At 41.3% G+C, this 15,226-nt stretch overlaps 1 protein-coding gene across 16 annotated transcripts in view; it reads right to left on the reverse strand.

The window, feature by feature from the left end:
- Nucleotides 1–15,226, reverse strand: part of LOC110508744 (astrotactin-1) — a 252,083-nt gene that overhangs the window by 21,946 nt on the left and 214,911 nt on the right. For 10 of the 16 annotated variants that reach the window (XM_036965978.2, XM_090226147.1, XM_036965985.2 and 7 more), the window contains 3 exons: nt 10,914–11,182; nt 10,095–10,228; nt 9,643–9,794 (listed from right to left, as the gene is read on the reverse strand). In XM_036965978.2, coding sequence (XP_036821873.1) covers nt 9,643–9,794; nt 10,095–10,228; nt 10,914–11,182 — 555 coding nt within the window. The remainder of the gene's footprint in view (nt 1–9,642; nt 9,795–10,094; nt 10,229–10,913; nt 11,183–15,226) is intronic. The other 6 variants (XM_090226150.1, XM_090226154.1, XM_090226153.1 and 3 more) reach the window with 1 other exon arrangement.

Here is a 15,226-nt window from a genome sequence, read left to right on the forward strand (position 1 = left end):
GCACTTGATTTGATTTGTTGTCTCTCAAATACATTGTTACAGTTGTTGGTTAGCTAGTTAGCGAATTTTGTCCCTATTAGCAGAGACATGACATCAGTCAAAACACCTCAAAACAAGACATGGTAACAAGAACAAGATAAAACGAGCTGAAACTAGCCACCTACGATTCCCCACATGGCAGCTTCTTGTCATTGTTGCTAGCTATCTGGTCATCCAGAATCACAACAACACATGGACTTCTGCCCTATTGAATCCCGTGCATCATTTTCGTGACATTGTCAGCTAACCTATCTACTGTATAGTGTGCAGCAAATTCACACTAGATGAAGAGAAGAATGCAATAGGACATTCTGGCATTTAAAGCATACTTGTATTTATTTATTTTTTTGACACACTAAAACGTTGTATTCTTGCACCCCCCAAAAAGCTGGCGGACATATTTGGCGGGTAGATGGCAAATGTGCCACCAATAAGTTTGACAACTATAAAATGTTTTGACAAAGACGCACAGTTGCCGAAAGCAGTAGGCCTATACAACATAAGGGAATGTTCACAAAGTAAGATGATGTATCAGTGTTTGCTTGCTAACTAGCTAAAATGAGCTTCTCACCATCAGTTGTTTAGATGAACAAATAAACTATTTTTGAACTCAGGAATGTATGTTATGTAGACAAGTTTTTAAATATTGAATTAGTGATCTTGTTAGCTAGCCAGCCAGTGAGAAATGAAGCAAAAAAAAAATTAAAAAAAAATGCAGCTAGTTTGCTAGTCCACCAATGAACTGTGTGAAGGACCAGGGTTGTTCGATATTCAACCTGAAATAAACACTTTAAATCCTTCAGTTTTAAAATGGGAGTTGTTGGAAAAGACAACTGTTTTGAGTTGGTAGACGGCCAATACAGTCAACAGTCTCACACGGCCCCTTACAAAAAAAGATTGCAGTTTTGAAACAGCAGTAAAAGTGCAGTGACTGCAGTCGACTGGGGTATTTTGGACGCAGTAATTGCAGAAAAACTGCAGCATACTGCAGTTATACTGCACTCGAACTGCAGTTATATTGCGGTGTACTACAGTTATACTACACTCTGACCGCAATCTTTTTCGTATGGGGCATTACAAGCATTATAATACATATTCGCATGGCTATGTAATAATAATGTGATTGTCCATTTAGTTAAATGAAAAACACAAAGGTTCATATATTGCAGATTTTGGGATTTTTACCCATGAGGCCAAAGAGGACGCTTTTGGTCATTGACTGCAAGAAAGGATTAAAACATGCATGCTATCTTAATCGAATTACATAGGTCTGCCTACACACAACATGCAACTGTACAACATTGTGTGCAGCCCTTTTATGGACATCAGAATTGAAAAGCGCTATTGGCTTCCTGATATTTGACAGACAGCAAAAATAAATAGATATGGCTTTAGTCCTGACAGGTACTTTCTCATACCACTTGGATTGCTCATAATAGCTATCAGAAGTGATCTATTACTTCATATCAGGCTATTCACTGCTTAGCAATGCCAAGTTATGATCCTTCTAAAGTTATCCTTCAAAATAATGTTTTACATGCACCATCTCTTTATAAATCTAACATTCTGCCCAAAAAATGCTACACAACAAGACTCCCATAATCCTCTATTCATCATGGTCCAGAATCTGAGCTTAATCATATTTCTCGTTGTAAGAGAACTGGGATAGTGGGATCAACCAAAATCTTGTGGTGTTAACAAAATATTTCAGTGACATTCTTTAGGACCAGGGCAGTTGCATTTCTTTTTCACTCTCCGGGATCATCCCCTGCACATTACCCTCCATTGACATGATCCAGTGATTGAAATAACCACCACTGTTGCCATAGAGAGCAATAGTAATGGGCTATTTTTGTAGGCACTAACTCCGTTGGCCAAAGCCTATTGGGAAATGACTGTTTTTTGGGGAGGGTTTAGGGTTTTTGTATAAACAACGAAAATAAGGTCTGTGATAAACATCTTATACATTTTATTCTATGATATAATCTTTGTTAGCTAACGTTACTTTTTTGTGAATTTATATCAAAACATGCACATAAAGGCTTAATTCATAAAAGGTCATGTTAACCTCTTGAGTGTAGGGGGCAGGATTTTTTGGCTAAAAAACATACCCATTTGAAACTGCCTATTTCTCAGGTCCAGAAACTAGAATATGCATATAATTGTCAGATTAGGATAGAAAACACTCTACAGTTTCCAAAACTGTCAAAATATTGTCTGTGAGTATAACAGAACTGATATTGCAGGCGAAAACCTGAGGAAAATCAAACCAGGAAGTGCTGTTTTTCCTGAAAGCTATCTGTTCCATTGGATGCCTTGCCTCCATTTAAAAGGGATATCAAGTTTTTTAGGACTATAAGCTGTCGAGCTCTATTGCCAATGATCATGATTAATTAAGTTCACCATACTGGGAGTTATTGCTTGATTGATAATTTTCCATGCGTCTCACATGCTTCTCTTGTCTAGATGGTCCATATGGGGAATCCAGTCATATTAGCGACCCGATGTGAAGAACTCTCAGCCATCTTCAGCACCTGTCCGGTCCATTCACTTTTGGAGTGAATTATATTGGCTATAGGGACCAATTCTGCAAAACTGACTGCAAATCCTCAGAAGCTGAGTCAACCCATAATTCACTTAAAACTTTTTGGAACAGTGGTTTCTCTGAGCAATCAGATAATGCTAATGTAAACAACCACAGCTGAATGACAATCATTTTTACGTCCTCAATTTACTTTAGACAGATGGCAATTTGTCATTATTTAGCAAAGTGTGGCAAAAATAGCCATGCTAATGTTAGCTAGCTAAAATCTGGTGGTCTCCCCTCAATCTTAGCAAGCTAGTGAATGTTATACTGCATCTGATGTCAATCTGGCGACATCACAACGATGACAAAAGGTTTTCCTACTAATTATCTGAACGTTTGTCTTTAAAGATTCACTAGGCAGAAATTGCTCCGGCATTTCCTGGTTGCAAAAATTCTAATAGTTTGCCTAATTTCAGTTTTTGTGACGAAATAAACAAGTATAGTGTAGAGAATCACTGTACCATCTAAACCGCTGTGAAATATATTTTCCATAACCAAAAATATAGTATTTTAAGCAGTTTGAAGCTGGAGTACAAAACCGAAAGTAAACCACACAAAAACTAAACTTAAGAACGGGAAGCATAGAAATAGTGCATATAGAACTGATCTATTGCTTCTTAGACCTGCTTTCAATGGCAATGACAGATCTATAACTCATATTTCTATGTGAATTTGGTCGGGTCGCCCAAAAAGTGACATATTTTGCAGCTTTAAAGGAATAGCTGCCTCAAACATCATGGTTCTGTACATTTGTGTCTATCTTTAAAAGTAGCCTAGTAGTTGGAAAGATACTATAAAGCACAAAGTACTGCAGGTGTGTATTACATATGCAGAGGGATACATGAGGGTATGGATAATCTAAAATAACTCAACTAAGTTCAAATCCATTGCGAGTGGCTAATGATCAGCATTGTGTTGTCTATGCTAAACTGTGTGGGAACATGCTCAAAATAATGAGCTAACGATGAGTCCACTGTGCTATCATTGTCCAAGGCCTCATTATCTTGTCAACTGGTCGAAATGTAAGAATCCTAAGCGGTATGAAATAATCCTCTCGCAATTTTATTTTGAATTGCTTTAACCAGAGGTTCACATGCAACCTGATCTAGTCACATGCGAGGCTTCTATACAAATCACCAAGTATTGTGTGATTTTCGATGAATTCAGAGGAAACCAAAGTGCATTTATCCCTCTCACATCAGCTGAGGCTGATATCATATTCCTTCCGTTGGCCCAGGTCTACCTTGACAATAGATTCTGACAAGCCCATGATATCTTGTAGAGAGACAGAGTCAGATAGTAGTATGTGGAGTGGTATTCCTGGAAAAATATTTTTTACTAACATATGTGATATGAGATATTTGCATAAGAAAGTTATAGATGGACCAGGACCATGCCAACCTGCCATATTTTGCATAAGAGAATACATGTGTAGTTGCTTTCATACCCATTCAACACATTTATTTATTCATCAAACAATGTATTATAATGGGAAAGAGCTACTGAGGAGTAGTGACTAATCCGAGTCTGACAAGGGAATTCCCGGGTTGCACCTATATCACTCGGTAGCATCATGCCATTTTTATGAACGTTCTCAAGTCGCTCTCTGCTATAGTAGTGCCCAAAAGGTGACTGATGGCCAGCCATTCTGAATGGGGGTTAAGGACTGTTTCATTAGTGGCCCGGAAATAAGATGACATTGCTGAAGTAAGAAAATATTTTGTAGGAAACAAATTTTGCCATTATTTTTATGCAGTCAAATTTACTTTAGACAGATGGCAATGTTGTCATTAGCTGGCAAAGTTAGTCCAAAATAGCTAGCAATCCTAACATTAGCCAGCTAAAATGAGAGAGAGTTTACTTTGGCACATTAGATATCACTAGTCTGGTCCTGGAGCATTTTAACAATGTTTCCCACGTGAATCCAACTGGATTCTGTACTAAAGTGTCACATTTAATCTCAAACTCAAGTCTCAATCGTCGCTACATGAACATAGACATTGATTCTGCTAAGGTGCAGATTCTGAACGTGTCACTGTCCGCAATTTTTTCATCAAAGAGAGAAAAAGAAATGAGTGATTTAAAGGGAAAGACGGGGAGTGAAAGAAAGACCTAGGGCCTGAACACACACAAACAGAGACTCTTTTGTTTAATAAACAGGTAAACAATTAAACCTGAAAATTCCCTAATCCATCACATAAGTTCCCCCATGTCCAAAACGCTGGGAATTTTACCAGTTCTATTAAAACAGCAACTGCTAGGTACCAGCAGACTTGGCAGCTCCGTAAAGACTCAACAAATAACATCTGGCTCTTGTTGTCTACTTTGATTAACAAAAGGCAAGAGATGGACAACAACAGTTTGTAGAGCATTGCTTCTTGGCACTTCCTGGCTAAAAATGATTAACAGACTTGATCTCCCACATGGAACGTATTGTCTTTTTCAGAGAAACAGAGGAAATAAAGCCCTAATTGAAGTAGGGGGGGGGGGGGTGTCATTTTAAAAAGTGAAGTTGCTTGGGTAGAGGGAGGAAGAACATTTCAATCTGCGTAGACTTTCTCACAAAAAAGCCTTTGATAAGAACACGGCCTCTGCCATTTACGTCATAGAACCGCTTACCGCTTACAATTTATACTGTATTGCCTTCGATTATGGCCTTAGAGATGTGATAAATTGCCTGTTCTTGATATCCAGCAAAATATTTCAACATTGAACTGAAGCTGATAGAATTTGAACTTGCATGTGTTCCAAAGCTGAATCTGAAACTGCCAAACCCCAAATATGATGTGAAAAAGATTTAAAAAGGGCAATGACACTGTTGGAGCGCATAACACGAGTGTTAGATGAAACCCAGTTGATATCTGATTAAAGACAATGTATAACATAGCCTAATGCATAATGTTTTAGGGTCTGACTTTACGTAAAAGTGAATATGGCCTAGAGGAGACAGAGGGGGCAAACACCTTATACAATCTGCTCAAATTGGTTGATCTGTTTTTGGTCCCGGATTGTGAACTGAATATGTATTGGTCTTCTCATCTGTCTTAAGAGTACCTTACTAATGTCATACAGTAGATCATAAATAAGAATCACATTATCACCACTCAATATTAAACATCTGTTTATGACAAACCTTTCAGAGTTCTTTGAACAGTTAGGAATAATTGTATTTCCTCTGGCTCAAACAATTCCCGCCATGCATAGAGCCTCACCACACTTGCATTAATTCTGTTTCTGAGTGGCTTCAACAGCAGTCTAAAGCAGTCTGAACCATTTACCACATGGTAGCATGGCGGGACTGACATCTGTGTGTTTTGCTCATGACTTTTGTTTGCATACAGCACATGGAGGTTTTGATGGTGCGATCCAACTCCCCGCTCTGTTGTGAGGACGCCCTTGTCTCTTGCCTCTCCTAATATCCCTTCTGGACCACAGACTTTCAACTTCATTTGTAAAGTAAATATTTGTCTGGGAATAGAGTGCGGTGTTGCCACTTGTCAGAGCTCGGCCTGAAAGCGGTTATGAGCTTAAAGGTTGTTTTTGTGGCATTGCTATGTTTGACATCTCTCGCCTCATCAATGTTAGTTGTATGTTGTGATTGTCATTTCGCTGTAAATCTCCAAAGAAGTAGATCATCATGACTAAACTCAAATAAACTAAATCAAAGCTTTTACTCTTTATCTGTTCTGGAACCACAACATAGGATGCAATAGTAAGAGTAGAGTTTCATTGAACCAAAAAGCAGACACACGTCATTTTCACAAGTTAAACATATAGATTATAGGTCAAATCAAATTGTATTTGTCACATGCGCCGAATACAACTGGTGTAGACTTTACTGTGAACTGCTTTCTTATGAGCCCTTCCCAATGATGTAGTTTAAAAATAATAATAAGAAAAGTCAAATAGTAACAAGAGGAATAAAATACAATATACAAAAATGTAGCTATATACGGGGAGTACCAGTACCAAATCAATCTGCAGGGGTACAAGGTATTTGTAGTAGATACGTACATAAAGGCAGGGTAAAGTGACTAGCCATCGGGATAGATAATAATACGAGTAAAATAGAGAACAGAGTAGCAGCAGCAAATGATGAGTGTGAAAGTGTGTATGTAGTGTATGTGTGTGGGTTTTATGTGGGAGTGTCAATGTGGTCTTTGTGAGTGTGTATAAATAGTGTGTATATTTAGTCTAGTGAGTGTGCGTAGGGTCAGTGCAAGATAGAGTCAGAGCAGATAGTTTGGGTACCATTATTTTACTATTTAGCAGTCTTATGCCTTTGGGGTAATGCTGTCTCGGAGCCTGTTGGTCTGAGAGCCGGTAACGTAGCAGAGTAAACAGTCTATAGCTTGGGTGGCTGGAGTCTTTGGCAATATTTTGGGCCTTCCTCTAACACCGCCTGAAATAAAGGTCCTGGATGGCAGGGATAACACTGTGTACTGCAATAAAGACCTTAGCCCCTTGACTTCTCATGAACTCTGTCGGAGTCTTGCCCTGCCCAGGTGAGGGGCCAGTGTCTACGCTACTCACAGCTGGACTTTTGCTCTCTGGGTATGTGTGGGTCTATGAGGCCACCTAGATCCCGTGCCAGCTTCTGTAATATACCTACCCTAGCACTTGACCTTGCCCAACAGCTGAGGTGAGCTCAACGGCCGACAAAGCGCTCATGGAAACATTCCTTGGGTATGAAACCTTGTCTTCCACCACGGGCATGCATCCCTTTCAGGGGTTCTCTTGTCCTGCTGGGGAGGAAGTTTGGCACTCCGCCCCATGCAGCACATGGGTGCGCGTAATCTGTTTACGGATTGGATGTCATGTCCCACTGACCCCTGAGTAAACCCTGTCGTTATTGGGTGATCAAAGCAGTGACATCAGCCTGGCTGGGCCGGCTGTTTGTTTTCACATGGAGTCTGGCCCAGTTGTGATGACTGAAAGCAGACTTCCGATTTAGTCAGCTTCAACATCTGGGAGAGGGGTATGATGTCAAGTTGTGTGCCTGAATCCCATTATGTGTGAGATTAGCACACAACCAGCCCCTGTCAAGAAGGCCAGACTACAGTCATTAGCTATGATATATTATATGTATCTAGCTATAATATAGGGTAATGTAATCCGAGGCTATGGGGGAGTGAAAGTGACCACTGCACAGTACAGCATGAGGAACACCCCGTTGTTTTGTGTAAATGAAGTAAAGGGTTGTCCGGGTTCTCTTTTGAAAAATGGAAGAATTTGAGTCTCTACAAAAAGAGGGGTGAGATTCTGTAGTCATCTCTTTTTACATTCCATGGAATCTGTTCAGATCTTTCCAGTAAACACGGCAAAGAAGCTGTTTTGAGTTTCATTCAAATCCAGGCCTAACAGAGATGAAGGGCTTAAGTCCACAGAAAGACAAAAAAACTGCTTTCCCTTCCAGTAAGTCTTAGCCCTTACAATAGCACCTCCTCATCGATCACTTTTTCACAATCCCACATTTGGACTTGATATAACATTGTTCTTTTGATTTTTTTGTGGCCACAACATGTTTGAAGTTGGGGTTTGGGATGGGCAGTATAGCCTGGAGAGAAGGGAAGCCATAAACAACTTCTAAACAAGCTGGACAGATGGGAAAAAAGAAAGGAAATATCCCCTTTGGACATGGATGAATGATTCCAAAGCCTGAGGGCCATATAGCCAATCAAACAAGAGGATCTGTGTAAAGACACATTACGTGAAACGTCAATAACTTTCGTTGAAATATGTCACTGTGGCGTTGCATCAACTGGATAACTTGGGATATGCAGCAGGTGCAAAACTAATCAGATAATTCATCAAAAATCTAACACAGACAAATGTTTCAATCGATAGAAAGAAAACATTTCCATCTGCACATCTTGATGGATTTGTTCTGTTTTGGCTGGTGGCTCCATGCAATCAATGTCACTTTTAATTAATACTAAATGAAACCTGTTAGCATCAAGACAAGCTAGATGATACCATATTGATGCCAGAATATATTATGGACTTATATTCAAGTCCAATATTTTATTATACAAATAAAACTATAGAGACAGTGAACAACATAAGGGTTTTTCGTCTAACAAAATGCATATGTTAGAAGTGTAGCTATAGGATTCGATCATATTACATTATGAACAATTCCACATAAGGGATTTTCGCCTAACAAAACACACATGTTAAAATTGTAGCTATAGATTTCGATCATATTACGTTATGAACAATTCCATAGTACACAGTATGGCCTTGAGCATTAGGCAACAGTATGTGTATCACATTAGATGCCGGGATAAAACAAGTCTGGATCTGTGAGATAAAATGAAGAGCATTTCCAGAGAGAAGAGGCCCAGAGAGGATCCCTGGAGTTCTAGTACGTTCATCTGAAGGTTATTCACCACATTCTTTTTTTTTGGGGGGGGGGGGGGGGTAATCTGACAGGAGACTGAATGCTTAAATCAGAACCACTCCTCCCGACAACGTTCCTTCCAGATATCTTTCCCCTTCTCCTAGGTGGTCCCAGATCTGTACTGTCTTGCATAGCTCCATTCCACCACCAATGTTTGACATTTAAGGTGTGTGCTTTGAAGCAATCAATCAATCCACCAATCATTCCATAAGGATTTAAAAACACTAAAAACTAAAAGTTGTAGTTTTGAGTGATTTGTACCTCATAGGTCATTTTCAGTATGTCAGACTCATCAGTTTCATTGGTCAATAATTTTTCTCATCATACGTTTGTCAGAAAAGCAACCTATTTCAAGCTTAAAAACGTTCAGGTGCTCTAAGTGAATGCAGGCCACACTACTATTACCATTGACCACCATCTTGTGGTTACATGCAAAACTACAACAGGAAAAATCTAAATCATTCTAAGCATCTAGAATTTGCTGTGGTAACGTAGTTTGAAGTTGCCTTTCCTTGCCACTACATTAAGTAACCATACAGAGCTGTTTGTGTATTTAAACATGGGCATAATGTATGAAATTAACATAAATACCATAATTCCTCAAGGGATGTACCTGTCTCCACTTTGGAGTGGTCTGTCCTCTCTGTCACCTTCTCCTGGCTGATGAGGTAATCAACAATCCGCACCCCAATTAGTGGCTCAGTGTGATTCCATTCCATGATGACCAATGAACTGCTGGGCTCATAGGAGTGGGACAACCTAAGCCTGGTAGAGAAATAAAGATAGTGACACCTAACTCCACAAATCATGACAAGACAAGCTCATCTTTAGATATTTTTTTTTCTACTGTGTTATTGACTTGTTAATTGTTTACTCCATGTGTTGTGTTGTCTGTTCACACTGCTATGCTTTATCTTGGCCAGGTCGCAGTTGTAAATGAGAACTTGTTCTCAACTAGCCTACCTGGTTAAATAAAGGTGAAATAAAAATATATAAAAAAATCAATACATACAATCTTATTTGTGTTTATCAAGTTGTGTAAACTGATTATTTTGAGTGACTAACCTAGGCTGGGGGAGAGGTGCACATGTTGGCAGGCCGTCCATCCCGAATGCGTTCGAGTCGCAACGGCACCAGTCATCGATGACGTCACCTTTCCCAGAACACCAGAGCATGCTCATCATGGCCTCCTGCAGTGCCTGCAAAGAGAGAGAGCAAACACTGTCAGTATCACACACAACCTGAGCCTTGGCATCAATATCATCTGCCCCTCTAGGGGGTCATGCAGTCTTCCTCTAGTTCAGCCATTCTCAACTGGTGGATTGGAGGTTTTGAATGTGTCAGTAATTCTTTAATACAAATGAAATGACTAAAACCAGGTAGAAAGTGATGAAATCATTTAGTATCTTAAAAACATTTCTTTAATCACAGTAGATCAATATAGAGCTATTAGCAGTTTGGCATACTGATGTAGGCTTATGTCTGGTATACACTACATGATTTCCCAACATTTTCAAGTCAGAGATCAGCACATTTTGCGACCGCCATTGCCAAACAACTAGCTTATGTGTTTTGCTGTGGTATACTTCCAAAACGAGGGGTTCTCTCACTGCATGATTCAATGTATAAATTGACATTAAATTATTGGTGGTGAATGTTCCTCTATGCTCTGAATAAAATAATTGGAAAAGCACATCTTCGGTTGTTTGTTGCAGGTGCATGGGAATCATTTTATGATATCTTCAAAGACAAAACAATGTGTACACTGCTTTTGGCAGTATCACTTTAGTTTATTAACGATTTTAGCAATCCACTCTGATCATGAAGATTTGACTATGTCTGCAAAAATCTGTGAAAAAGAGAGTAAACCAAGGTTTTCAGTGCCTGGTAGGTCTCGTTGTTGGAGACCAGCTCGTAGAGCGGGGTGGCCTTAGTCATCTGGAGCAGTACAGGCTCAGCTGGACGCCCAGGCCCAGGGCTCATATGGCAGAGGTGGCAGGAGTACGGGCACTGGCCTTGGCTGCTGCAGTCCATGCGCACCCCCACCGCCATGCGCTTGGCACCGGAGTCCAGCAGGCTGGCGATGTACGCTGGGTAGGTCAGGGTCCGGGGCTCCTTGTCGCGCTCCTCTGACTCTTCTGATGGGGAATTCCCTGAAAAGGGCATAGTTATAGTTACTGTGGGCTTTGGATATTAGGATTTATTGAAATAACTGAATAACACATATTGTTACAAACAACATTTGAAATCTTGTCAGCATTTACAAAATAGAGAAGTTATAGGTGAAATTTTTCAATACAAATGTGAGTTATCATCACGATTCATGTTGGGATATATATCGGATATATCCACACATTGCATTTCCCTCAAAACTGGCACTGCAATCCATTCTATTTATTATGCTGTCCTCTCAAATGCACTTTGGGCAATGCTGGCCTGCTGGCATCTTCAAAGACAACTCTGAAGAGCAAGTTGCGTTATTAAATGCAAAGCTTTGCCACTTTTTCTCTTAAAAAGCATTCAAATTACCATTCCTTCATACTGCTGAGTCGTGTGCATACACAGGCAATTTAAAAGCTCAACAGGCAACTGAGGAATAGCCAGTAGCGGAGAGCTGGCTTTGATGAAATGAGACATGGCTTTATGAGCCAACCGGGTGAAGGGGAGAAATACACACACAAAGTCACCCTTTACTCTCCCACATAATGTAGTCCATATCTTAGAATGGGATCGAGATATAAAACTAAATCAGAATACACACCTCACTTTGTTTGTATATCAATAGTAGATGTAGCGTAGAGTAGATGGCCATCACTCAAACAAGAGGACACATCACTGCACTCAGTTCAAGCTTTCAGGGCCAAGTGAGTTCTAACGTGCTTCAACATCATTCAACTTCTATAATCATTAGATACGATCAGAAATATGGGGTTTGCCCACTGTTATTCATAGATCACATTGCCCTTAAAGTGTGACACACATGACAATGGTGGGCTTTCCATGGGCGTTTGGTCCGGGCCTGGGTGCAGTTTGAGCGATTAAGCTCAGCTATGTATGTACTTTATTGGCCGCTGATCAACTAGCAGGGCATGTCAGTCGTCATCAATTCGTGACAAGCTGGACCTCTGGTGGCTCTGTCCCAAATGTCACCCTATTCCCTATTTAGTGCAGTACTTACGTGCGCTATAAGGAATATGCTTCCATTTGGGACGACCATGGTCAGGCCTGAGGGGGTACGGTGGCCCTCTGTGGGTCGTGACAGTGCTTGATTAATCAAAGAGAGAGGGTCTGTGGAGCCATAGCATGCACTCTGTCCATGTCAAACACAGCTGCTGAGAGACTCAGGTCACGTCTGACCGTTTTCACGAGACATGCAGGATGTTAATGGTGGCCGTTTTATAAGGACAACTTGAGTTAGGAGATTGGCGTTGACTTTTAGGCTTTGGAATGAAATAGTGGATCAATGCTTAAGGAAATCGACTCAGAGAATCACTCTAGAAACATAAATGATGTTGGAGAACCAAAATACATTAATACACAACAATACATGTATTTTAAACACTCTCTCTTACGTGCACACACACACACACACTTACATATGTCATGCACGCATGCACACATACACCATTTTGCTTTGACATGCTGCTCTACCTCATCTCCCAGACAGTTATGTGGCAAACATAATGAATATCAAGATAAGGCTGCAAAGACAAATCACTTTCAAGGAAAGGAGAAAACATCCCATTAAATTCCATACATTCCATACAGGGTCTCGGGATGAGAAAGCAGAGGAAAATCCTGTCATCTGCAGCCCACCTTGAGCATCTCTCTAGGAAAATGAGAAACTTTTAATCTAAATTATGTTGGGTGCTTCCCGTTTCTGACAGTCAGATAGGTACCAATTACAAGATGTTGGGAAGGTGAGGATACGAAGATTCTTTGGCACAGTATAGACCAGACAGAATGTGTCATCACTCGGGAACAGTTGGTGTTCAGGACTGTTTTGCTAGCACAGACTGGAATATGTTCTAGGATTCTTCCGATGGCATTGAGGAGTACACCACATCAGTCACTGGCTTCAACAATAAGTGCATCGATGACGTCGTCCACACAATGACTGTGCGTACATACCCCAACCAGAAGCCATGGATTACACGCAACATCCGCACTGAGCTAAAGGGTAGAGCTGCCACTTTCAAGTAGCGGGACTCTAAACCGGAAGCTTATAAGAAATCCCGCTATGCCCTCCGAAGAACCATCAAACAGGCAAAGCCTCAATACAGGACTAAGATCGAATCGTACTACACCGCTCTGACGCTCGTCGGATGTGGGAGGATTTGGGCAGCCGCTAGCTGCTCAGTGACACAAGCCTACCAGACGAGCTAAATTACTTATATGCTTGTTTTGAGTCAAGTAACACTGAAAGAAGCATGAGAGCATCAGCTGTTCCAGATGACTGTGTGATCACACTCTCTATAGCCGATGTGAGTAAGACCTTTAAACAGGTCAACATTCACAAGTCCGCAGGGCCAGACGGATTACCAGGAAGTGTACTCCGAGCATACGCTGACCAACTGGCAAGTGTCTTCATTTTCAAAATCTCCCTGTCGGAGTCTGTAATACCAACATGTTTCAAGCAGACCACCATAGTCCCTGTGCCCAAGCACACTAAGGTAACCTGCCTAAATGACTACCGACACGTAGCTCTCACGTCTGTAGCCATGAAGTGCTTTGAAAGGCTGGTTATGGCTCACATCAACCCCATTATCCCAGAAACCCGAGACCCACTCAATTTGCATACCGCCCCAACAGATCAGCAGATGATGTAATCTCTATTGCACTCCACACTGCCCTTTCACACCTGGACAAAAGGAACACCTATGTGAGAATGCTATTCATTGACTACAGCTCAGGTTTCAACATCATAGCTGAACCATGGGGCTCCTGAGTGGCGCAGGGGTCTAAGACACTGCATCTCAGTGCTAGAGGTGTCACTACAGACACCCTGGTTCAAATCCAAGCTGTATCACAACCGGCTGTGTTTGACAGTCCCATAGGGCGGAGCACAATTGGCCCAGCGTCACCTGGGTTTGACCGGTGTAGGCCGTCAACTGACTTGCCTAATTGAATAAAGGCAAATTTTTTTATTTATTAAATAGTGCCTTCAAAGCTCATCACTAAGCTAAGGACCCTGGGACTAAATGCCTCCCCCTGCAACTGGATCCTGGACTTCCTGACGGGCTGCCCCCAGGTGGTAAGGGTAGGTAACAACAAATCTGCCATGCTGATCCTCAACATGGGGACTCCTCAGGGGTGTGTGCTCCCTGTTCACTCATGACAGCATGTCCAGGCATGATTCCAACACCATCAGTGAGTTTGCTGATGAGACAGCCTATAGGGAGGTGCCAGAACAACAACCTCTCCCTCAATGTGATCAAGACAAAGGAGATGATTGGACTACAGGAAAAGGACACCCGAGCATGCCCCATTCTCATTGACAGGGCTGTAGTAGAGCAGGTTGAGATTTCCTTGGTGTCCACATCACCAACAAACTGCATGGTCCAAGCACACCAAGACAGTCAGGAAGAGGCCACGACAAAACCTATTCCCCCTCAGGAGACTGAAAAGATTTGGCATTGTTCCTCAGATCCTCAAACAGCTGCACCATCACTGGCAAGTGCTCGGCCTCCGACCACAAGGCACTACAGACGGTAGTGCATACGGCCCAGTACAGAGTGTTCTCTCTGATACTGCACGGCAAGCGGCCTAGGTCCAAGAGGCTTCTAAACAGCTTCTACCCCCAAGACCCCTGAACATGAAATCAAATGGCTACCTAGACTATTTGCATTGCCCCCCTCTTCTTTTACACAGCTGCTACTCTCTGTTTATTATCCATGCAGAGTCACTTTAATAACTCTACCTACAGTACATGTACATATTGCCTCAAATACCTCAACTAACCAGTGCCCCCGTGCATTGACTCTGTACCGGTGCCCCCTGTATAATTATTTGTTACTTTTATTTCTTTTTTTTAAGGTATTTTTCTTAAAGCTGCATTGTTGGTAAAGTAAGCATTTCACTGTGTTCGGCGCATGTGACAACGACAATGTGATTCGATTTGATTTAATTTGTTCAGGGGATACAATACTTTTCCTCCCACATAGAGAAATACTCTCAGATCAACACTAGGTGATGCT

Source organism: Oncorhynchus mykiss, chromosome 28 (assembly GCF_057628025.1).
Source record: "Oncorhynchus mykiss isolate SJ-2025 chromosome 28, ASM5762802v1, whole genome shotgun sequence".
NCBI classification, from domain to species: domain Eukaryota; kingdom Metazoa; phylum Chordata; class Actinopteri; order Salmoniformes; family Salmonidae; genus Oncorhynchus; species Oncorhynchus mykiss.